Source organism: Carcharodon carcharias, chromosome 14 (assembly GCF_017639515.1).
Source record: "Carcharodon carcharias isolate sCarCar2 chromosome 14, sCarCar2.pri, whole genome shotgun sequence".
Taxonomy (NCBI): Eukaryota; Metazoa; Chordata; class Chondrichthyes; order Lamniformes; family Lamnidae; genus Carcharodon; species Carcharodon carcharias.
In genome coordinates, this window is record NC_054480.1 from 120,768,942 (window position 1) to 120,793,896 (window position 24,955).

The 24,955-nt window shown below is 41.9% G+C and overlaps 1 protein-coding gene across 1 annotated transcript in view; it reads right to left on the reverse strand.

The window, feature by feature from the left end:
- LOC121287600 (mucin-16-like) overlaps positions 1-21,163 on the reverse strand; it is a 34,742-nt gene extending 13,579 nt beyond the window's left edge. Inside the window, exons 1-13 of the mRNA XM_041205527.1 lie at positions 21,148-21,163; positions 19,280-19,434; positions 19,119-19,186; positions 17,202-17,371; positions 15,448-15,596; positions 15,291-15,358; positions 11,817-11,986; positions 11,570-11,715; positions 11,413-11,480; positions 7,703-7,872; positions 7,513-7,539; positions 5,575-5,735; positions 5,402-5,469 (exon numbers count right to left, since the gene is read on the reverse strand). Of these exons, the coding sequence (XP_041061461.1) occupies positions 5,402-5,469; positions 5,575-5,735; positions 7,513-7,539; positions 7,703-7,872; positions 11,413-11,480; positions 11,570-11,715; positions 11,817-11,986; positions 15,291-15,358; positions 15,448-15,596; positions 17,202-17,371; positions 19,119-19,186; positions 19,280-19,434; positions 21,148-21,163 (1,436 nt within the window). The remainder of the gene's footprint in view (positions 1-5,401; positions 5,470-5,574; positions 5,736-7,512; positions 7,540-7,702; positions 7,873-11,412; positions 11,481-11,569; positions 11,716-11,816; positions 11,987-15,290; positions 15,359-15,447; positions 15,597-17,201; positions 17,372-19,118; positions 19,187-19,279; positions 19,435-21,147) is intronic.
- Positions 21,164-24,955: the final 3,792 nt, after the last annotated feature.

Sequence of the window (24,955 nt, forward strand, 5' to 3'; positions counted from 1 at the left end):
CCTCCACCCAGTGGTGGAGTGCCGAAACATTTCAAAGTCAGGATGCTGACTGCCTTGGAGGGGAACATCCAGGTGGCGGGGTAGCCATCCATCTGCTGCCCTTGTCCTTCTAGGTGGTAGTGCTCCTTGGTTTGGAAGGTCTTACAGTGTGAGTGGCAAATGTGATGGAGGCAGCATCTGGGCAAGGGGGTCAGCCCTGGCTGCTTGCAGTGAATGTATGGCGGCTCCAGGGTCACGAATCAGATGAGCCCTGCAAGGTTTCACTCAGTGGGAGTGGTAAGGCTGCAACGGCAATGCGGGTACAGGGTGGACTAATCAATGCTCCTCTTTCCTTTCAGGAGAAGACTGCGCACAATAATGCCGAATGGCTGCGGACTGGCGGAGGGCAGGCCCACCTACTCATACTGACCAGATAGGAGCAGGAGGCTCTCGAGCTGGAGAGGCGCCATGTGCCCAGGTCTACCTGCTGCAGTCAGGTTGGGGTGCCAATGGGAGGTAAGAGTGCCATGCACTCAGGTCACAATGTCTGTCATTGCAACCATTCCACTGTTGACTGTTTGTTGATTTGAGTCTCCGACATGGGTTGACCATAGATAATGGAAAGAGGAGCGCATCCTGATCCGGGTGCCAGGCATGCACATTAATAGTGTAATGACTTCAACTAATCAAATGTCCCTATTCTTCCTTTCAGTCTTTCTGGAGCACGCCCACACTCAAGAGGCAGAGGGACCGCCACTGACCCCTGAGGGTCCTGAAGATATACATGCACCAGAGTCACACCATCTCAGCCAGGCAGGCACCACCACAGATACCAGGAACTCGGTGGGGATAAGATCTTCAGCTATATCCTGGTGCACAATATTGAGGGCACTTCACACTCGCTTGAGGTGCAGGCGGAGGCAGAGAGTGCCCAGGGCACTGGCAGTCACAGCATCTGCGTCTACATCTTCTTCCTCCACTGCGTCTCCCCTTTCCAATGCCAGATTGTGGAGACCACAGAATGCAACCACGATCAGTGACACACAATCTAGAGGGTATTGCAGTGCGCTTCTGAATGATCCAGGCATCGGCAGCGCATCTTGAGAAGATCAATGGTTCTCTCTACCACTGCCCTTGTGGAGGCGTGGCTCCTATTGTACTGCTGCTTAGCCTCTGTTCTTGGATGGAGGAGAGGCGTCATGAGCCACCTTTTAAGGGGATAGCCCTTGTCACCCAGCAGCCATCCATCCAGCTGGGCTGGAGCACTGAAGAGCCTGAGGACCTGGGAGTGTCTCAGTATGTAGGCGTCATGGGAGCTGCCTGGGTACCTGGCACATACTTGCAGAATCTGCAGCCTGTGATCACACACTATCTGCACATTCATGGAGTAGAATCCCTCCCTGTCGATGAAGGCACTTGGCTCACCCGCTGGTGCCTTGATGGCCACATGTGTGCAGTCAATTGCACCCTGGACGCAGGGGAGCCCAGCAATTGCTGCAAAGCCTCTGCCTGGCTGGCCTTGTCTGAAGGCAGTGAATGAAAGTCAAGGCACGCCTGAACAAAGCGTCTGTCACCAGCTTGACACAAGTGTGGACAGCTGTTTAGGATCACCCACCGACCCCTGGAAAGAGCCAGAGGCATAGAAGTTGAGGGCAACCGTGACCTTCAACAACACTGGCATGGGGTGTCCACCCACACAGTTGGAGCTGATCTCAGGGCCTATCATCTGGCACATGGAGGTCACTGTCTCCCTTGAGAGACAGAGGCTCCTTCTGCACTGCACCTCAGACATATTGAGGTAGCTGCATCGCTGCCTGTATACCCTGGCAGCATGATAGTGGCGTCTTCTGTGGCCCCTTCCACCTTGCACTTCCTGTTGGCCCTGCACCACTTGTGCCTGTGCCTCTCTTCCGGAGGCTGAATATGGAATCCTGGCCTCCTCCCCCTTCTGGCTTTCTCTTCCTCCTCAGAGAGGCACCTCCTGTGGAGAGCACAATCCCCATTCCCAGGGTAAGGGAAGGCTGCCTGAAATCTGCAAGGCCCCAAGAATTATGTTTCCTCCAGCGTCCTGACCTGTCAAAGCTGCTCTTAAGAGATTTGAAGTTCTCCTGTTCACACATGCATGTAGCAATAAGTTTCTAAAGTAAATGACTAACAACTTGCATTCGCGAGCCCACTCACCCCTCTTATCCGCTCCCCCCGCCCCCCCCCAACCAAGGATGAGGCTTTTAAAAATATGGCCTACTCACCTGCCCGTTGCGCCCGTGCAACGCTCTGAAAATCGCACGGGCTGAGAAAAATCACTGTGTATTGCTGCCTCAAGGGCCTTAAGTGGCCCGTTAATTAATGGCAGGCGTGCCTCAGAAATCATAGTGCGCCCTCTCTTCGAAATATTGCGATGGTGCACGGTGACATTGGGATGCACGCCTGATGTCATTGCGTGTTATTTTATGCGCGGCGTGTCGGGCCCGCCCCCGATATTCTTCCCTATATTCTTCACTAAATGCATACATCATACATGTGGCTACACGTGACTCAGCTGCCATTCGAACAATTACAATTATGTTGAAGGAAGATTTATTGCTGAGGAAACTGAGCAGTGGATGAACTCTTCATTAGTTTCACCAAAATTATCTCTTGTGAGATTCTGTAGTACAATTAGCATCTCAGTATGATTTATACTATAATCTGATAGTGAAAGGCAAATAATCAAAATTAATTTTCTAAATGATAGTACCTGACTATTTTTATTCAGAAAATTTAAAAATCTAGTAAACTGAAATAAGCATAACTTTTATTTGTAGGTGATCATGTTACTGAGCACCTCCATTCTCTGGAATGTCTGTCCAAGATTCCTGTCCTATATAATTCCCATTTTTTCACCTGCTCCCACTGAGCTCTCTGCAGTTGGTTTTTTACACTGTTGCAATGAAGATCCAAATAAGCTTGGAAACAGCACTTTATCTTCCCGTTGGAAATTTTATAGTATTCAGGACTTTAATAACTTAAGGATTTAATAAATATGCTTCTTACTTTCACATCCTCTTGTTTCTTTCATTATGGCTCCTACTGTCTCATAGAACCATAGAAAAGTTACAGCACAGAAGAGGCCATTTGGCCCATCGTGTCTATGCCAGCCCAAGGATACCCAGGTGCCCTTTCTAGTCCCACCTTCCTGCACCCGGCCCATAGCCCTGCAGCTTACAGTACTTAAGGTGCAGATCCAGGTACTTTTTAAAAGAGTTTAGAGTTTCTGTCTCTACTACCAACTTGAGCAGTGAATTCCAGCTATCCTCTGCGTAAAAAAGTTCCTCCTCATGTTCCCCCTACACCTTCTGCCACTTATCTTGAATCTATGTCCCTTGGTTCTAGAATTCTCCACCAAGGGAAACAATTTTATCCTGTCCACTCTATCTATTCCCCTCATAATTTTGTACACCTCAATCAAGTCAGCCTTCTTTGTTCTAAGGAAAATAACCTCAACCTATCCAATCTCTCCACATAGCTATACTTTTATAACCCTGACAACATTCTTGTAAACCTTCTCTGCACTCTCTTCAGAGCCATTATGTCCTTCCTGTAATGTGGTGACCAGAACTGCACACAATACTCCAGTTGTGGCCTCACCAGTGTTTTATACAATTCTAACATGATGTCCTTACTTACATATTCTATACCTTTGTCAATGAAGGAGAGCATTCCATATGCCTTCTTTACAACCTTGTCTACTTGAACTGCTGTCTTCAGGGACCTGTGTACTTGTACGCCAAGATCTCTCACTTCATCTACCCCTCTTAGTATATTCCCATTTATTTTGTAATCCCTGTAACAGTTTGACCTCCCTAAATGTATGACCTCACACTTCTCTATGTTAAAATCCATCTGCCACTTTAACGCCCAATCCACCAACCCATCTATATTGTTTTGGAGATTATGGCTATCCTCTACACTATCCACTTCTCGGCCAATCTTTGTGTCATCTGCAAATTTCTCAATCATGGCCCCCATGTTCACATCCAAATCATTAATATATAACACAAACAGCAAGGGTCCCAACACCGAGCCCTGTGGAACACCACTTGTGACAACTTTCCATTTGCAAGGGCATCCATCGACCATTACCCTTTATTTCCTATTACAAAGCCAACCTTTTATCCAGTTTGCCACATTACCCTTTTACTTTCCTGACCATTCTGCCATGTGGGACCTTGTCAAATGCCTTGCTAAAATCCATGTACACAACATCCACTGCACTACCTTCATCAACCCTTTTTGTCACTTCCTCAAAGAATTCAATCAAATTTGTGAGGCAAGACCTTCCTTTAACAAATCCATGCCTTTCCACATCGCAGTTAATCTTATCTCTCAGGATTGATTCTACTAATTTGCTCACTACTGATGTAAGACTAACTAGCCTATAATTGTTTGGCATTTCCTTTGATCCCTTTTTAAACAATGGAACTACGTTTGCATTTCTCTAATCCTCCGGTACCTCCCCTGTATCGAGTGAAGATTGGAAAATCATCTTCAGGGCATCTGCTATCTCCTCCCTGACTTCCTTCAGCAGCCTTGGAAACAATTTATCTGACCCTGGTGTCTTATCAACTTTCAAGGATTTCAGCCCTTCGAGTACTTCCTCTCTCTTTATGACTATCCTGTCCAATATCTCACTGTGTTCCTCCTGGACTACTATATCTAAATCCTCCCTTTCCTTTGTAAACACAGAGAAAATATATTCATTCAAAACCCTTCCCACAGCCTCTGCATCTACACATAAGTTTCCATCTTCATCTCTGATAGGTCCCGCTTTTTCCTTAACTAACATTTTAGCATTAATGTATTGGTAAAACAGATCCCCTGCCCTTTTCCCCATCCACCAGATCCCCTGCCCTTTTCCCCATCCACCCAGATCCCCTGCCCTTTTCCCCAATCACCCAGATCCCCTGCCCTTTTCCCCTTCCACCCAGATCCTCTGCCCTTTTACCCTTCCACCCAGACCCACTGACCTTTTCCCCTTCTGACCTGATCCTCTGCCCTTTTCCCCTTCCATGCACATTCCCTGCCCTTTTCCTTTCCACCCAGATCCTCTGCCTTTTTCCCCTTTTGTCAATGACACTTCACTCATTTAACCATTTTGTTTTCCTCTTAAGCACCTTTCATGTTATTCCATTTCTCTTGCTTATTTGTGTGTTTCTGTACTTTTTTAAAATGTTGTTCATCTGTAATATCTTACATTTCTGACAAAGGGTTCATACCTGAATGGTTAACTTATTTGTTCTTTCTATAGATAATGACTATCCTCCTAACTTCCAGAATTTTCTGTTTTTCCATTTAAATATATTAAGATATTTATTAAAGGCTTCACAGTCCTCAAAATATGTTCCTTTCGAAACATCCTGTGCAGTCAATAAAAATGTCTTACCTGAAAGATACGAGTTCACAATTTGTGAATGTCTTCTTTATCTTGCTGTTTTTGTACAGATTATTGAGCTACAAAAAAAAAAATCCCCAGTAACTATTTTAGATGGAGGAGTGCATCATCAAAACATTCTAATTTACACCAAACAATGATAGATGATTCAACTGTAGACTTACCAAGCTAATGACATTGCCCGATGCAGTTGTATACTCAGGGGAATTGAGATTTTGTAAATCTGGTGTAAATGCCAGATTATCTATGGTGAAAGTGACATTAAAATCAATGGGTCTTGTCTCTTCATTCGGTTGTAGTGTCACTACCATAATGGGTGCTTCCGCTATAAGGAAAGAGTAAATAATTGCACTGGGAATACAACATGCTGAAATAAGATATTTCTTAACTTTACCAATTACTTATAAAGCAAATAGTTGTCATTAAAATCAGATCTTCTCAATTAACCTCTAGTCTGTAGCAGTGCCTTACAAAGTGATATTATGTTACAAATGTGTTTTTGCTTAATCCATCCGTTCCATTGGAGTATGTGAGAAACGGCAACTTTCTGAAATGCATTTAGTTAAATTAAAATATGGATTTTGCTGCATTTTAAATTTGGACACCTTGATATTTGCTTACTTTAATAAGTAACATACTTCATTGATCTTTCTGTATGTACCCGCATATACAAACGTCCACATGAACACACCCACAAATGTATGCACATACACCACGGAGTTATTTTCTCTAATAGTGATAAAACTGTGACTTTTTTTAAAAAGCACTGTAAGCTGCATAAATGTTCATTCCAGGATGCATTAAATCATCTAGGAAATAGGATAATTTTTGTGAATGGTAACTAAAGTCCTTTGGAAACACAGTCATTCACTCCAGTCTAAATAAATCTGGCTTCATTATAGATTCTATCAAGTCCAAGATCCTCGGTCTGCAGAGTCTATTTATAAAACCATAAACTGAAGTGCATAGAATCTCCTTAGCCTGTTGAAGCTGAGTGATGCATCTGCAAAGCAATTTAAAGTAGCACAAAGCCAAATTTCCTCTTCACTTCTGTGGTGGAACACAGTCAAGTCAAGGAACCATTCTTTCCATCACCCAATGTCACTTTCAGGATTTTCTGCTAGAGGTGATATAACTGGACTCAGAGAGAAAAATAGGAAAAATATGGGGTATTTCCAGTCTCTTCTGCCTCAGCATCACTGGATGCAAGGAACACCATTCTTTTTTGGTGTTCAGGATTGCTGGATGAGATTTTAAAATGCAATAGATCACAGATCAGATGCCCACCCTAGTTGAGGCAGATGATCCACTTGCATTGGAAATGTGGCCGGAACCTGCCAAATTAATCAAATTAGTTGGGACCCAGATTGTAGGAAGATGGTGGACAGAAGTCCTGCCCCACTAAAGCCTGGCTGTCATTTTATTTCTAAATGTCTGCAACACATTTGAAGCTCATTGGATATATCCCAGAAATTTAAAAGAAATGAAGACAAAATAACCAAAGTTCATATGAATGTTTTTAGGAGCTGCAAATACATTGAAGTTATACCTAAGATTGGAGGACAAGCAACAAAAAGCCAATGATCTATAACCATGGCTCAATTAGCTTTCCAACATTTTGTGAAATTCCATTGATGATAAAGTAAAGGGAGGTCATGAGGACTATTCATGAGAACACACCAGAAATGAATTGGGACAGACCAGAAATAAATTGGGACAGACCAGAATCATGTGCATTAATAATTAGCCTCTGAGTTTGCAATATTTAATACCACCTTGCATTAAAAGGTAATTTTATTTCATCCAGGAGCATAATTTTATGGGGCCTCAGAAGAAACAAAAGCAAGATCACAAGACTATCAAATAGAAAAGAAAGCGATCTTTACAGATGGCATCTATCAGCTTCCAGCTCCTGATGCTACTTCAAAAATTCACTTCCAGGGGCATATTTGTGTCTGATTACTAAACAATTGATTTGTTCATCAACAACTAGCTGGCTCTGAACAATTAATAAGGTGGGTGCATTTTACAACATGTGAATGGTGATCAGTAAAACAATTGCTATGTTGCTACTACTGTAGTGAAACAGAATTCATACTCACTGGTTGAAGGGACTGATTCATGGTAACCTGAAAAATCAAAAATATGTTTATCAAATGAGCCAGATGGAAAGTCACTATTAAATAGTGGAATGAAATTAATGTGTTTGCTTGAAATCTCTTTGATTTAATTGGATCAAAACATTCAATGAGAATTAAATCTAATGGAACATCTCCTTTAAATGCTAAATACCATTGACATAGAGGCTATTGTTATCCAGTGAATACGTTCCCAAGGTGGAAATGTAATTTGTGTTGTCTCTGTACTCATGGTACACAGTAACTTCATTAACTTCCTGAGGAATAGAATCATTTCTGAATGTGCAGATTGCGTACACGCTGGTGCTGCTGACATTTGCTGGACTGGAAAACAAACAAATAGTTAATTAAATGAGTTAGAAAACATTGGGGTAGAAATTCATTTTGGATGGTGGTGGAAAGTGGACATTATTGGATCGGCCACCTGTTATACGCAGCACCTGATATTCTGGACAATTGCAATCAATGGAATTAAATATCAAGTGCTAAAAATAATGAGTCGCTGATCTGATACCGCCCACTTTGCAACACTGCCTGAGACAAATTCCTATCCTATTATGTTGGCAAATCAAGTTGGCTGACACAAGCTTTCCTGGTCTTACTGGCATCAATTTATGATATTGGGGATTGGGGCTAAAATTTAATGCATTACAGCTGACATTGATGCCAGCTGAGAATTCTTGCTGAAAAATACCTCCCATCTCAACACCTACAGTTTGCACTGTGCTCTGCAGGGAGCAATAGGTTGCTGAGTATCCTTTAATTGATAGCTTGCCCCGTCAGATCAGCATCTTTGAAGAGAATGGAAAGGTTTGGCCTGCTGAGTCCCACAATCATGTCCACCTGATCTCCGTGCTTGCCGCTGAAGGGAGCCCTTCATTTGTAAATAGGCTTAGGCTGTGGAAATGTTATGTCCTATGTCTTAGTGGTAGCACCACTATTTTATGACCTTGTGCAGAATCTTTGCGACCAGGTTTTAAAACAGACTAAGGACGGAATTTTACCGCCCCGTTGGGGTGGAGACGGGGCTGATGTGGCAAGCCGTTCAAAAGTCCATTGACTTCGGCAGGACCAGAAAACCCTGCCGGTGTAAAATTCCACCCCCAGTCTAGTGTATGGGTAGCATTTTCCCCCCATCGGGGCATTGGTGGGGGGGAGGGTTGTGTGGGAGCGGGCACGGGTTCCCGATTGGTGCCCCCGGTTGGGTGTGCGGCCCCATTTTATGTGGGCGGGCCGATTAAAGCCCGCCCAGAGTGACGTCCACTTGGAAGCGCTGTGCGCTCCCTGTGCAGGTCGGGAGGTGGGGGTATTCCATGAGCCGGGAGTACGCTCTTTCACGCCTGTGCACGAAAGAGTGCAAAGATCTCCCTGAGGCAAACTGCTGCCACGGGGAGATCGGCTCAAGGTTCAAACTTTCATCAAAGGCAGAAAAAAATATTCCTGACATGTCCCCTCATGTGATATTGTCACATGAGCTAGGACATGTCAATTTTCTTTATTTAGACATCTCATACAAATTTTAATACCCTCATGAAACCTCATCCCGCTCGTGGATGAGGTTTCATGTTTTTTCTCAAGGTCGCCTGGGATCTCCGCCTGCCCACCAACCTTAAGGTTGGACGGGCTGGTCCATTAAACAATTTAATTACTTTTTTAATGGCCTTAACAGTTCTTAACTGGCTTTGACAGTTCAGTGGGCGCGCAGCTGATTCGAACTGAAAACCTAAATGACGTCGGGTGACATCAGGACACACGCCCGACATCACCCCGCATCATTTCACGCATCGGCGAGCTGGCCATGCCCCCACTCACCGACCGGGAGATGCAGCCCAATATGTAAATAATTATGGTGAGTTTTTAATCAGGAGCTGCATCTTTTTGGTGATTCGTTTATAGCCTGCCACTCAGCACCTCAGCCATCGTTATTCCCACTTTTTGTGATGTCTTTGCAACAGCTTACTGAACTGAAAAATTAAAGTAATTATGGAAACTCTGCTGGGATCTGAAATGATTGTTAACAGTGGAAACACCAAGTGTGGCAGGTTACATTTATTCACACTCATTTTTCTTTTAAGCTTGGTGCTGTTTCTAACCTATGAGTCCCTTTTACCAGTATCCCCGTGTAATCACTTGCATGATCATCTCACATGTTTGTTCCATTCTGTATTTGGAGTACCCTCAAGATCTAGAACATGTTCTTTAAACCTTGTTTCAACCTCTCTGCATAATCTCTATATTCCTCCCAGAAATTACACACTTCACAGTTAGACTTTCTGACCCTGAATTATTTATATCAGTTTAGTCGCTGTTTAACCAGGTCATCACATATCTTCTCATTGGCTGCTCTGCTTTGTGTTTATTTTAGAGAATTCCAATACATGGGATCTTCCAAAAAATGTGCAGTGTAAAGTTATATATTAATGAGAATATGTCAAAAAATTGGCAGAAATGATGATTCCAATTTAATGCACTGCCTGAGTATAAGAATAATTTCAATCATCTTGAATGATCTGTGTTGAAACAGGAAAACAAAGTCATATAAATATAAGCACTGCATCCTTCTTGTCTCCAGCCTCATATAGTTTGTTACTTTCTTCACATTTTAATTCTTCCCTATCATTTTTCAGGTTTCAAGTTGAGGTATTTAGTCCTGGGCAATGGAACACCTACAATTTTAAGCACAGACTATGAGAAGACTTTTCCCGTCGGCAAGCGGGGGCGGGGCCTGCTTGCCGACTTGTAAAATGATGCACGGTGATGTCAGGCGGGTATCCCGATGTCACCGCGCGTCATTTAGATTGCCAGTTTGGCAGGTGCGCAGTCGCATCATCTGCGCGCTCGCTGGACTGTCAAAAGCCTATTAAGGCCATTAACAAAGTAATTAAAGCTATAAATAATGCTGCCTGTCCAACCTTAAGGTTGGCGGGCAGGTGAAGAGCCCAGGCGGCCTTCACATTTTTCATGAAACCTCATCCACGGGCGGGATGAGGTTTCACGAAGGGTTTATTAATTAAATAAAATTTTTTGAAAAATTTAATGGATATGTCCCAACTCATGTGACAGTTTCACATGAGGGGACATGTCCTTAATTTTTTTTTAACCTTTATTCCATTTTTCAAAACTTAAACTAATGTCCCTGAGGCACGGAGATTTCTGCGCTCTTTTGCGTGCATGCAAAATCCCCCACCACCTGAGCAGGGAGCACTCAGCGCTTCCAGGCCCGCCCACGTAAAATGGCTGCACGCTCCCGCTCGTGCCCCCACAATGCCCCCTGATGGGGGGAAGTTTTTGCCCTATCTCTTTCAGTCATTCCCAGATCAGGTATAGCACACTCAGCTGCAGAGAAAGCCTCCCTTTATTCTGGCCCCCAAATATTCCTCAAACCCAACACCAGAAGAGCATCATTCACATGTTCCATGAAACATGCGGAGGGACCATCTTGCTTAGTGTTTTACAGTGAGACAATTAAAGTACACTGTAAGTTTTGTAGGTTCACAAGGAGGATAAAAATCACAAATTCTCAATTATATTGGTCAGATATTGCTCATAACAAATCATCTCAGTTAATACATCAATTGGATGAGTTACCTATTACAGGAAATTTGGTTTGTGCTCTATTGATCTTTCAAAGATTTAAAACCAAATGAATTGATTCTTTGGTGAACCCCAAGAAATCCTCCCTGCTTATAGCAACAGGAGATTTAATATACATCTAACAGGAAAATAAAATACACTTCAATAGTATTAATTAAGCACACAAACAACAATTAAAATTGTGTAGAATATCTGGAAATGTCAATACTTCTGAAATGTTAAGTATTATTGCTAAACTTATGAACAATCTTGAAACAGATGCTGAAATACCTGAAAGATAGAACTCTGCAGCTTGAGAATGTCCTGTTTATATTGCTGTTCATGAACAGGTTTTTCAACTAAAGGAAAGTAACAGTCGCAGTTTTAGAGATAAATGTCATGTAACTAATTCAAAACAATTTTTAAAATAATTAAGTTGTCGACTGACCTGGTAAGCAATAATACTTGATGCAGATTTGTGCAGTGGAGAACTGGAAGACTGCAGACTTGCTGTCAGGGCCAAGTTTGTTATAATAAAGGTCACATTAAACTCAAAGGGCTTTGTTTGTATGTTTGGAGCTGGTTCATGATAATCTGAAAAATCAATGATGTGTTTAATTATACTCAATTTGACCATATTAAAACACATACGTAAAACAAAATAGAACAAACTATTTCTGTTAAATGTCAAATACCATTTACGTAGAGGCTGTTGCTGTCCAGTAAATAGGTTCCAAAAGTGGAGATGCTCTTCGTGTTGTCTCTGAACTCATGGTACACAGTAACTTTGTTAATCTCCTGAGGAACAGAATCATTTCTGAAAGTGCAGACTGCCTCCACACTGGTGTCTTCTTTATTGGCTAAGCTGTTGAATAGAAATGCAATTAAGTGAATCAGGAAAAAAGTGATGAAATCCTATTTAGCAGACACCTGATTTCTTTTCTTTGTGCCCATTCTGTTAAGAAACTGGGGCTGAAATTCCTCAATGTGTTACAACTAACATAAGTGTCAACCTCGTGTTATATTGAACTGTTTTGAATGAGTTTATGGGATTAATTATGCAGAATAACTTTGATTTGTGAATATTTATCATGTTTCGGAGAAATTAATTTATCCGGAGTTTTTATTTGTTGAAAATAATGCATATTCTTTCATGCTTCTGATCTCATCAGTTGAATTAATGAGGCATACTGGAAAAGTGGTCTTAAACGAGGAAAGAGAGAGAACGGGAATTTTTTAAAAACTGATTCAACTGTTTCAGTCTACATAGTAGTCCTGATGCATCAGTAAATCATGTTTTCCTCGATGTGTTGGAGGAGGAGAAGACAGTAAAGTGTCCAAGGCGATCTATACACTATACTAGAAGTACTGTTAGAACTCACTACCCCAAGTGACAGAACAACTTGACTTCAAATTCTCTCAAAGAAGCAACAGGGGAATTGGCCCTTCTCTAGGATGCAACCCTGCAGCTCAAGAGAAACATCCGTACTTCTGTTAACAGTAATTGTTATAGTGGAAATATTGCTCCTTTTGCCACAGGAACTGTCAGGACACTCAGCAAAGAATAGTAAATTTGTGGATACAACTCTGTCACCCAGGTGACAAATTGATTGGCTGATGAATGTATCAACATTTGTGCCAGTTTAGTAGCAACAAAGTAGCTGTCAGGGTTTTTCAATATTTTCCTAGGGCATATGGTACCATTAACTCCATCCGTGTTGCCATTCAAGCACCTGTGCAAGGTCCTAACACTTTAAAGAACAGAAAATAATTCAAGAAAAGGATAATTGACATGTGATCACAGCATCATTATCTGAACTTGCAGAAAGTGCACAGAGAAAAGATGTACATCCTTAGGAGTGTTTACAAAAATGACAGATATTGTAACTCCTTCTTAATTGATTGTTTATGTGTGAGACTAATTTCACTTTCAATATATTTATTTTCATAAGATATATCACAATATTAATAACTACTATATTATTCATGATTCAGAATCTGAAAATTCATTAATTAATATTTTGTTTAAGCTTTCTATCTGGGTCACCTTTGCGTTCAAGATGAGGGACTTTAGTGCTGGAGAAGAAAACTTCCAATAATAAGTCTAATTATATTCAAGCAGTTAGATGCCAAGTAAACTTCTCTTTAATCTGCCCCACCAATGTGCCTCAAATCCAACCTTAGAACAACAGCATGCACACATTCACTAAACACATATAGGAAGCAGCTTGCTTAATGTTTTAAAGGGAGTCCATTAAAGAATGTGAAGTGGGGTAATTGAAATAATTTTATATTAAAACTGATATTAATTTGTTCATTAACAGCTTTAAAAGTAGACAAATGAAGTTATGAGCATCAACAGCATTAAAAGCAGACAAGTATAGTTATGAGAGCTCCTTTTGGGCATGATGGGAAATATAGTCAATACTGAGAACTAACTAAGAATCACAAGCCTTAAATCTAATAGCCTTCACAGCTTGGGGAAACAAGGAGATAAGAAAACAGACAGGAGACACAAACCCCTGCTCAGGCCAAATGCTGAAATTGTTTAGATAACAGGGAGCACCTACATAACGAAGTACCACCCCCACTCTTGATTAGGTGATGCATGTGTTAAGGCAATGCCAGTGATGGGGGTTATACCACACAGTGTTTTGCTATGTGAGAACCATGGGCTATAAAATTGTGACACAAACTTTGTATTTTCAACAATCCTCGGAAAAGCAACCAGGATGATCTCTCCAGCATATGCTTGAATAAAGACCTTGCTTACTGGAACTCACAGACTTGAGTGGTCTCATCTTTTACCACAATAAAAGCATCCTCCGTTAATGGTATATTAATTGTATTATTAAGGTTAAGGATATACAGGGAGAGGGCATTGATTGATTAAGTATCTTGAACATATATAAAGAGATATCCCTATAAGGGGCTGTCAATTTCTTTAATTAGTTAATTAGTCTGTTTTATTTTATTGATATACTCAAAAGAGTCTAAAGAGAGACTTATAGGACACTGGGTATTGGGTCGAGAGGAGGCAGACATTGTAATGTTTCATCCTGTAATAAGTATAATATTAAGTAAAAAGATTGGCATTTAGTTTCCTATTTCACCAACTGGCTTCACAATGAATATTCACCCTCCATATCATCTTACATAGGCTGACAAGGAGTAGGAAAATTACATATTCTCAAAAATATAGGACAAGTAGTGCTGACAGGCATCTAATCACTTTAATCTTCAGTAAATATATCAACTGGATCAAAACATTTTCTTGAGACTGTTTACAGAAAAATCTGTCCTATAATCTATGAAGTGATTGCCAACACATAAAACGACACATAAAACGACGCGCGGTGACGCTGGGCGTGCGTCGCGATGTCACTGCGCATCATTCCGATCTTCAGCTCGGCGGGCACACACTAGAGTCGACTGTGTGCCCACCAAACTGTGAAAGGCCTATTAAGGCCATTTAAAAATTAATTAAAATAATTAATGGTGCTGCCCATCTACGGGTGGGATGAGGTTTCATGAAGGATTTATAAATCAAATAAATTTTTAAATTAAAATTTATTGACATGTCCCAGCTCATGTGACATTGTCACATGAGAGGACATGTCTGAAAATTATTTTTTTTGTCTTATTTAACTTTTTCAAAATAAAGTTAAACACCCTGAGGCAGCTCTGTGCCTCAGGGAGATTTCTGCACTCTTTCGTGTGCATGCGCGAAAGAGCACAGGCCCCGACTCAGCCTCCTCCCCCGGCCTGCACAGGGTGTGCACAGCACTTCCGGGTGCGCGTCATGCTGGGCGGGCCTTAATTGGCCCGCCCACATAAAATGGTGGTGCGCGGCCGATCGCAGGCGGTGGTCGGCTGTGTGCCCGCCTGCACCCGCTCCCACTCACAACCCCCAACAGGGAGAAAATTTTCCCCTCGGTGTCACATCCAAATAAATTGACAGGAAATCCTAGCTGCTTATGGCAGCAGCAATATTACTAGACACCTAACATTAATGAACTGAACACTAAAACAACAATCAAAACTCTGAAGAATACCTAGAAAGTTTAACCATTTTGTAATAATAAATATTTTTAATAGACTTAGAAATAATAAACTTTGAAATAATGTTCAAACAGATACTGATTGTGTTTGATGTCAACATTCCTTACCTGAAAGAGATGACTTTGCAGCTTGAGAATGTTCTGTTGATTTTGCTGTTAGTAAACAAGTTATTCAACTGAAAGAAAGGAGCAGCCACAGTATTAGAGAGATTATTCTACAATTAATGAACATGTATTTATATTAATAATTAAACTGTCAACTGACCTGGTTAGCAATAATACTTGATGCAGATTTATGCAGTGCAGAACTGGAAGATAGCAGACTTGCTGTCGGGGCCAGGTTAGTTATAATGAAGGTCACATTAAAATCAAACGGCTTTACCTGCAGGTTTGGAGTTGTGGCCACAATTGGTGCTGTTATGAAAAAATAGATAAACGTTAAACTGAGAATAAGTAATCTCTGTAATTGCATCATTTGTATTCCAGAGTGAAGGTAAAATAAATCAAGAATATAGAAACCACAACAGAATATTTCATGCTGCTGTAAGAGCTTTTTGAGGTATGACGGGATGGAAAGAATTAGCTTCCTTTCCCAAGGAATAACTATTGCTATCACATATGCAATTGGGGCAGAAACTACCCTAACTAGTGATCATGTAACTGACTGCTTCCCTGTTTAGAAAGTTCTCCTGATTTTCTTGAGTCTGTTACTGACTTGGAGTCTTGTGCTTACATCTAAACTTGGGCAACAGATCCAATTTCAGATACTGTTAGCTGCTTCTTACAGGTTACTCACACGATGTTATCGGCCTGTTCATACATGCCTCACCTGAAGGGGAGAGGATAACACACCACATACAAAATCCCTGTTAAATCATAAACATTCTCAATTCGAGAATTTACCTGAATGGTCAAACAGGAAAATAATGATACCATCTCTAAATGGGAGAAATTGCATCCCTAATGAGATGGATGCATTTCACAATATATAAATAGAGTCTATTAAAGATTTACTTTGTTGTTTCTCATTGCAATAAAAGGAAATCTTAAGTTAACAAAGAAACAGAAACCATACTCACGGGATGTAGGAGCTGATTCATGGTAACCTGAAAAATCAAAAATGTGTCTTATATAAAACGAGTCAGATGGAAATTCATCATTAAATAGTGGAATAAGATACATTGATTGATTTGATTTAATTTTCCTCAATTTGATCACACAAAGGGCAGAATTTTGCCCTTGATGGGCGGGCGGGCCCCACCGGCTCGTTGGCGGGTGGGCAGCCGATCGCCGCTGCTGAAACGGGCCCCACCGCCATTTTGAGTGGGCGGGCCACCCGATGGGAAGTGCTATGAGCTTCCTGTGCAGGGGGAGGGATTCCCCAACTGTCAAAGTGTGCTCTTTCACGCACAGCTCCCTGAGACTAAGTGCTGGCTCAGAGAGAGTGCTGAAAGTTTTATTAACTTAAAAAATAGAAAAATAAAAACATTATTAACATGTCCCCCTCATGTGATGATGTCATAAAGTTTATTAAAGTTCTTTAACACAGACATAAAACCTCATCCCGCCAGTGGATGAGGTTTCATGTTTCTTCAGAAGCAAGCTTAAGGTTGGACGAGCAGGACCTTTACTTGGCTTAATTATCCTGTCAAAAACAGAATTACCTGGAAAAACTCAGCAGGTCTTGCAGCATTGGGTTCTCCGCCGATGCTGCCAGACCTGCTGAGTTTTTCCAGGTAATTCTGTTTTTGTTTTGGATTTCCAGCATCCGCAGTTTTTTTGTTGTTAATTATCCTGTCAAAGGCCTCAGTTGGCCATTGACAGGTCGGCGGGTGGACAGCTGATTTTGCTGTCCGTCCGCCTTCCTGAATATTTAAGTGGGGCGGAATGACGCCGGGGTTCTGTCGGAGAGCGGGCCCCGCCCCCACCTCGCCGACTGAAAAGTTCTGGCCAAACACTTGATAAAATTGATAAAATGAAAAGTCATAAAACAGAATATATCCTTTAAATGATAAATACCATTCACGTAAAGACTGTTGTTATCCAGTGAATATGTTCCCAAAGTGGAAATGTACTCTGTGTTGTCCCTGAACTCATGGTGTACAGTAACTTTATTAACTTCCTGAGGAGAAGAATCATTTCCAAATGTGCAGATTGAGTACACGCTTGTGTTGCCAGCATTAGTTGGACTGGAAAATAAAAAGTTATTTAATTATATAAATTAGGAAAGTTTATGATAAAAGTGGCAGACATAAGCCTTTCTGCTGTTATGGGCACCGATGTATAATGTTGGGGCTAAAATTCAATATGTTGCAGCAAAAATGTAATGCCAGCTGAGAATTTTTGCTTAATAACTCTTTCCACCTCAACATTGATAGTTTGTTTTTGGCTCTGCAGGAGGTAGCTTGAAGTTGGCTTGCTGCCTGCATTACATTGGACAGTCACAACTTCATCACGCATATAATTCCTGCCCTCATTTTCAGGGCTATCTAATTTAATTTCTACTATTTCATTCACTAATTTCTAGATTCGGTAATGCAGGAGGCACAGTCGCTCATTACCCTCCAGGTGATAGTTTGCCCCACCAGATCAATATCTTTGAAAGGAATTGAAAGGTTTGGCTTGCTGAGCCCCATAATCCTAGCTGTCTGCTCTGTGCTTGCTATTGAAAGTGGAAGGCTACTAATGTTCAGCACAGGTGCGCAAATGCAGATGAGCTTTGAGGGTAGCCTTGTGCAGCTGTGGGGCTAGAAGGCCCACCTGCAGACTGCACCATTCTGGTAAAGATGGCAAGAGTCTGGGCTGGCTGGCTGCAGGGAGCAGCAGGGCACTGGTGGTTTGGCAGGTCTGGGAGCACTAATGCTATCCTCCTGATAGAGGGTAGCACGTTCATGCTCCATGGAGCCAATTCCCAGGGAGGCACCTCAGCAAACCTAGTAATCTGTTGGAGGACAGATTGCTGGATTGCTGTGACGCTGTGCAAGCCCTTTTGCTCATTATAATCCATGATGGCAGCAAGCCTACCTTCTGAGTTTCCACTGCAGCACTCAGACATTGAGTGGCTGCTGCTTGTCCTGCAATGGAAGCTGTGACATTGGCCATCAGGCCCTGCATCATGGTTGGGTCCACAAGTGGGCAAATGGATTGACCATCACTTCCAAACCGATCACGACCTAAAGGATGGTCTCCACACTATTTACAAAGTCCTGTGCCAAGTTGGTGCTGGGTTCCTTCATGCTTCTTAACACTAAATGTAGGCTTTCTGACAGGCTTCCCAATGCACAAAGAATTTTGTTGTGCATACCCATCAGTGTTTGTGTGCAGGGGTACGTCGAAGTGCTTCTGCTTCCTCTTCAGCGATCTCACCCTCTGGCAAGTTGGCACCTGAACTATCTTTGCTTCCTGCCTTGGCTGCAGTCCATTCTGCTCGGTGCCTCACCACACGCAGATCCTGCTTCTAATCCTAAGATACATGATGGGCAGAACCTTCAGGTCGGCGAGCAGGGGTGTCATTCAGATATTCAGTTCGGCGGGCGCGCCCTGGAGTGGGCTGTGCACCGACTGAACAGTCAAAAGCCTATTAAAATCATTTAAATATCAATTAAAATACTTAACTGAGCTGCCCGTCCAACCTTTGTTGGCAGGCAAGTGAAGAGGCCAGGCGGCTTTGCATTTATTATGAAACCTCATCCATGGGCGGGATGAGGTTTCATGAAGGTTTTTAAAGTTCAATAAAAATGTCACATGAGGGGGCATGTCTTAAAATTTTTAAAAATCAAATTGATCTCCCTGACAATATCAATGATGCAAATGATTTGAGCATAGGACCAGCGAACAGAGTTCTATAGAAACCATAATTCGAAGTTAAGCACTTATACTAACTTTTAGATAACCTTGAAACAATATTAATCCTAATCAGGGTTTATCGTTCCTTACCTGAAAGAGAGAACTCTGCAGTTTGAGAATGTTCTTTTGACGTTGCTGTTAGTAAACAGCTTGTCCAACTGAAAGGAGAGGAACAGCCACAGGTTTAAATATAAAAGCAAAATTATTGATTCAAGGATGCATTTGCAATAATTATTAAATTGCCAACTGACCTCATAAGCTATAATATTTGATGCAGATTTGTAAAGTGCAGAACTGGGAGATTGTAAACTTGCTGTTGGGACCAAGTTAGTTATAATGAAGGTCACATTGAAATCATAGGGTTCTTCTTGCAGGCTTGGAGTTGTGGTCAGAATTGGTGATGTTGCTATCAAGAAAACATTGGTAAATCGTTGAACCAAAAATAAAACACTTCTATTATGACTGCATCATCTGTATTATACGGAGTGAAGACAAAATAAACCAAGAACATAGAAACCACAGCAGTATATTTCAAGTTAGTAATCTTGCAGCCAAGAGGAGCACCCAACAACTTTCCACCACACTTATGAAATAATGTTGAAATGTTCATAACCAGTGATCATTCAATATATTGCATCTTGGTGGTGACAGACTTTTGGGGCAGAATTTTACGAGTTGGTGAGCAGGGGCAGGGTCCGCTCGCCGACATGTAAAGTGACGCGCTGTGACGTTGGAGGGAACTCCTGACATCATCACGCTCGATTTAAATTTTCAGGAAGGCGGGGGCACAGCAAAATCAGCTGTGCGACCGCTGATCTGTCAATGACCAGGAGCCCCAGCGGGAACTAGAAAAAACATGAAACCTCATCCACGGGCGGGGTGAGGTTTCATGTAGGCTTTAAAAAATTTTAAGAAAGATTTTGTAAAAATTATGGACATGCCCCAGCTCACGTGACATTGTCACATGAGGGAACACGTAAGGGAAATTTTATTTTTCTAATTTTGTCTTTTTTATATGTGCAGCCGATCTCCCTCAGGTTGCACTTGGCCTCAGGGAGATGAGTGCTCTCTTTCATGCGTATGCGTGAAAGAGCGCACTCTCGATTTTGGGATTTCTCCTCCCCATCCACACAGGACATCTGAAAATCAGCCAGTTTGAGTTCCTACCAATCACAGAATCGATTCAGTGTGACATTTAAATCTTTTTTTTCTCTCTGTATCCTCTAAGACCCTTGGTTTTCCTATTTTAATATAGGTATTATGCAAATCATTTAAGTTGCTACTTTGGTTTACTTACTGGGACTGAAATGATGCCCTGGTCAATTAGTGGATGAATGCTCAGTGCATTGGGGAGGATCTTACCCTTGTCGGGCAGGCACAGCGGGGCGGGCCCAGGAGCAGCTGTGCAATGGACCCGCCGCCCACGATCGGGCCCCAAACGCAATTTCACACTGGCCTCGCCAATTAATGGGCAGCCAGCGTGAAACATGCACTGATAACCTCAGCGCTGCCGGGCTGCGGGCGGGAGGAGCATGAGCACTGAAGTGTGTGTATGTGCGGGGATGTGCTCAGTGAAAACTCCCTGAAGGCACAGAGCTGCCTCAGGGAGCTGAAGATTTTTACCACGAAAAATAAAGATACTAAAAATAAGGAAAACATGTTCCCACATGTGACTCTGTCAGATGAACAGGGACATTTGCAAAATGAGTTTTAAAATTTTTAATTTTTTTTTTTACTGTGTTGGAAACCTCATCCTGCCCTTGGATGAGGTTTTGTAAAAGATGTAAAGTCCACCTAGCCTATTCGCCCGCCTGCCCGCCAACTGTAAGGTTGGATGGGCAGGGAAAAATTCACTTTAATTAATCGATTAATGGGCTTAATAGCCCTCATAATTATCGGCAGGTGCGCTGCAGACTCTTGCATGCGCCTGCTGACCAAAAAATTGCGCGAGTGCGCGATGATACTGGGACACTCGCCCGAAGTAATTGCGCGTTATTTCACACTCGTGCGTGTCGGGTGCGCACCTGCAGGCCGAGGTGAAAATCGTGCACATTGAATTACATTGAATGTGCAGAACAGAAACAGACCATCCAGCCAAGATGGTTTATGCAGTCTTTACATTCCACAAAAGTCATCTCTCAAGCTAATTACATCTACCCACTCAGCCCTCATATCCCTCTATTCTCTTCTTCCTCATTACAGTCACCTAAAATCCCATTGTGTGCAACTTTAGCAGAGATATTAAAGCACATTGATTGTGAAGGGTTTAATATTCCTGCTAAGATAAGTGCAGTTTCAGAGGAACATGTTAAACATTCATACACTAACGTTCCACAGTGGCATTTCATGAGCAACCTCCTCCTACACTTGATAAACTGGGCAACATGATCAATAGGATAATTATGCTTGATGTTTGCTTTCCTGCAAAATCATTTTTATAAGTAACCTGGAAATAGACTGCATTTTATTAAATAGGGGTAGATATTTTGGGAACTGATTGAGATGTAGAATTTTTTGGACTTCATTGTTAAATAGTTCTTTTTCAATACAGAAAGGAATAACTTTGTATAATAGGCAGTTATCATGTAGTGATTGGAATAAATGTACCAATATTGCAACAACAGCAAACTGGCAAATGTTATGTCACATGTTTCATTCCTGCAACATTGTAGCCGACACAAAGCTACAAAATTCTGTAATCATTTCATTATGTTTTTATAATCTGTATTAGATTGAAAAGAATAAGAACGCAACAGGCGGTGTAATGTACTCTGAACTCACCACTTGTAGTGAATGATGTGATTGTGATTGATTCAGTTGTCGATGCTTCAGTAGAGCTCCCTGTAGCTGTTGCTGCTGTTGTACTTGTTGATGCAGCAGCTGATGTAGAGGATGATGCTGCAGTGATAGCCTGTGTACTCACAGTCGAGGTTTCTGTTGTTGTTGTGAAAGTAGTTAATGGTGTAATTGAGGCAAACAGTCAACTTGAAATAATATTTTCAGAAATGTGCATTAAAATACAAACTACAATGTTTTGTTAACAGTAAGATGTAATGTAGATTACGCAGTAGCATAAAAACAGCAGTAAAACAAAAAGTGAGATTTACAAAAGATTCTACCCTGCGTTATTGTAACTGTAATGAGGGTCATTTAGCTGAGGGTCAGATTTTCAATGTGGGGTTGCGAACCCCAAATAAATTTATTTTGAAATGGACTGATTGGGCAGCAGGTGAGTTTGGCACCCAATTAGAAGTGCCTCCAGGAGGTGGGAGCTGCCTGTTTGGTGCCAGCGGCAAAGGCAGGTGGCAGCCATGTTGCGGACTGCTGTATCTTGCTGAGCAGAGCAGGAAGCTCATGAAGGAGGATAAAGATGCCAAAAGGTGACCATGTGTGCTCAGCCAAGCACTAGTTGACCCCTCAAATATCACAGAAAAACCCAATGGAAACAAACTTCCTTTTGATCCATGGCAACCCCAAAAGATGTGCACTAAACTGTTTGACTTCAGCCAGAAAAAGATTGAAAATTCCATTCTGTTCTAGACAGGCCCTGTACAAGCTCCTTAAGGAGCTTAATGGGTTGTTATTTTGGTGGTGCATAGGTTTCTGTTCCCTCCCCTTGCAGATTCTTTGAAAACTGCAAAATGTCCTGGAGGCAGCAGGATTGAGTAATGTCTTCCAGGTGAAAAAATTCAAATTTTGTTTGCAACAGTTCCTGCCCCACCAGCAAATGAAAAGCCAGCCTTATATATTCATAATCCTGTATTAGATGGAAAGGAATCAGGTTGGAATTGCTGATAATGAATGTACTGTGATACTCAACACACTGCAAACTCCTAGTTTTTGCTAACACTTCAGTGTAATGCAAATAACTGAGTAACAGAGTGTTACCATTTTGAAACAGCAACATAGCACCAAATGAGATTTGCAGCTGATTCTTCCTACATTATGAAGGCGACAAAGAACCACTATAAAATCCGGTTACTAGTTCATGCTGTTTGTCTAATCCTGCATTGGATTGAAAGGAATCAGGTTGAAACTGCTGTTAAATGTTTACCAGGATACTCACCACTTCTTGTAGTAAGTGGTGATGTTGAGATGCTTGTTGATGCTGGAGTAGAGCTTCCTCTGTTTGGTGCTTCTGGTGAACTTGTTGATGTAAGAGTTGATGAAGAGTTCAACATTGTAATGCTAATCTGTGTACTTGCAGTTGAGATTTCTGCTGTTGATGTGAAAATAATTAATGGCATTGTTGTGAAAAACCAGCAACTTGGAATAAAATATACAGAAATCTAAATTAAAGATCAAACTGCTATGTTTTATTAACACTTTGAAATAATGCAAATTACTCAATATGATAATTTTCCATGCTAAAGTAGCAACAATGCACTAAGGTTGATTTGCACGTGATTTTCCAATGAATCGAGGCAGTGAGCATTTCCCACTCAATGGCTGGGATTTTCTGGCCCTATCATGGGGTGGGACCTGCCACAGGCAAAGCAGAGCCCCAGCCAGAGGTCCATTGACTTGTGGCAGGACTGGATGATCCTAGCGGTGGGCAGGTGTGGAAAATCCCGCTGAATGTTTTGTTACTATTTCATGGTGTGTCACTAACCCTGAGAGGGATCAGAATGAAACTGTGGATAAAGCTTTAATAGGATATCACCACTTGTGAGCAGCGGTGTTATGATTGCTATTGATTCATTTGTTGATGCTGGAGTAGAGCTGCCTTCAGTTGTTGGTTATATTGTATTTGTTGAAGCAATTGATGCAGAGCTTGGTGTTGCAGTGGAGTCTGTGCAGTCAAAGTTTCTGGTATTGTTGTGCAAACAGCAAATGGTGTGATTGAGGAAAACAGGAAAAGTTGGACAAAAAGTGACATTTGCAAATTCTTTTGCATAACTGTAATTGTAACAATAAAACTAAAACCTTCATTATTCCATTATATATTTGTAATCCTGTAATTAGATGGAAACGAATTAAGAATGGAATTGCTGATAACAAATGTACTATGAGACTCACCACTTCTTGTGAATTGTTTTGTTGCAATAGTCGTTGATTCAGCTGTTCCTGCTGGTGTAGAGCTGCTTGTAGTTATTGCTCCTGTTGTACTTGTTGATACAGAGGTTGGTGTCGAGTTCAATCCTGCAGTACTGGCCTGTGTACTTGTCATCAAGGTTCCATTTGCTGCTGTGAAAGTAATTAATGGTGTTACTGAGGAAAACCAGAAATTTGGAATACTATGCTCAGAGAAAAATGCAAATTTCTTTGTTTGCTAACAGTTTTGTAACATTCAAATTACTCAGGAGGATAAATGTATCCATGTTGAAAGAGCAACAAAGCATCATGTGATATTTGCATATGACTCCTGCATATTTGTAGCTGATGAAGTACCTGTAAGATATCTTGTTCCTATTTCTTGATGTGTTTCTAATCCTGCATTGCATTGAAACGAAACAGAATAAAACAGCTGATAAACATTTACAAGGTACTCACCAATTGTTGTGCTGAGTAGTGATGTTGGTTGGTATTTAGTGGAGGTGATGGGGGTTTCGCCCACCAGCTGGAATAGCAGCAAGAGCCCCCGCATTACCTCCTTTGGGGAAGGCCAGCTGATTTAAATGCCAGTCAGACAATTGAGTGGCTAGTGGCAGATTTTCTCCAGGATCAAAAACCCTGGGGATGGAAGTCCCGACCCCCTAGATCAGCTGGTAAATCAGAAGCTGGCAGGTGCGATGGCAGCAGGCAGCAACATACCCACCAGATGCCTAGGATCAGCAAGGGAGGCAGGTCTCAGGTAAATCACGGCAGGATGACAGGTCATTGTACGAGGGCTGTGAGAGATGGGGAGCGGGGGAAGACGGCAAGGGGAGAAGGCTGGGGTTTAGTGCATCCCCGTTCTGATACCAGGTCCCTCGCTCAGGCACGGA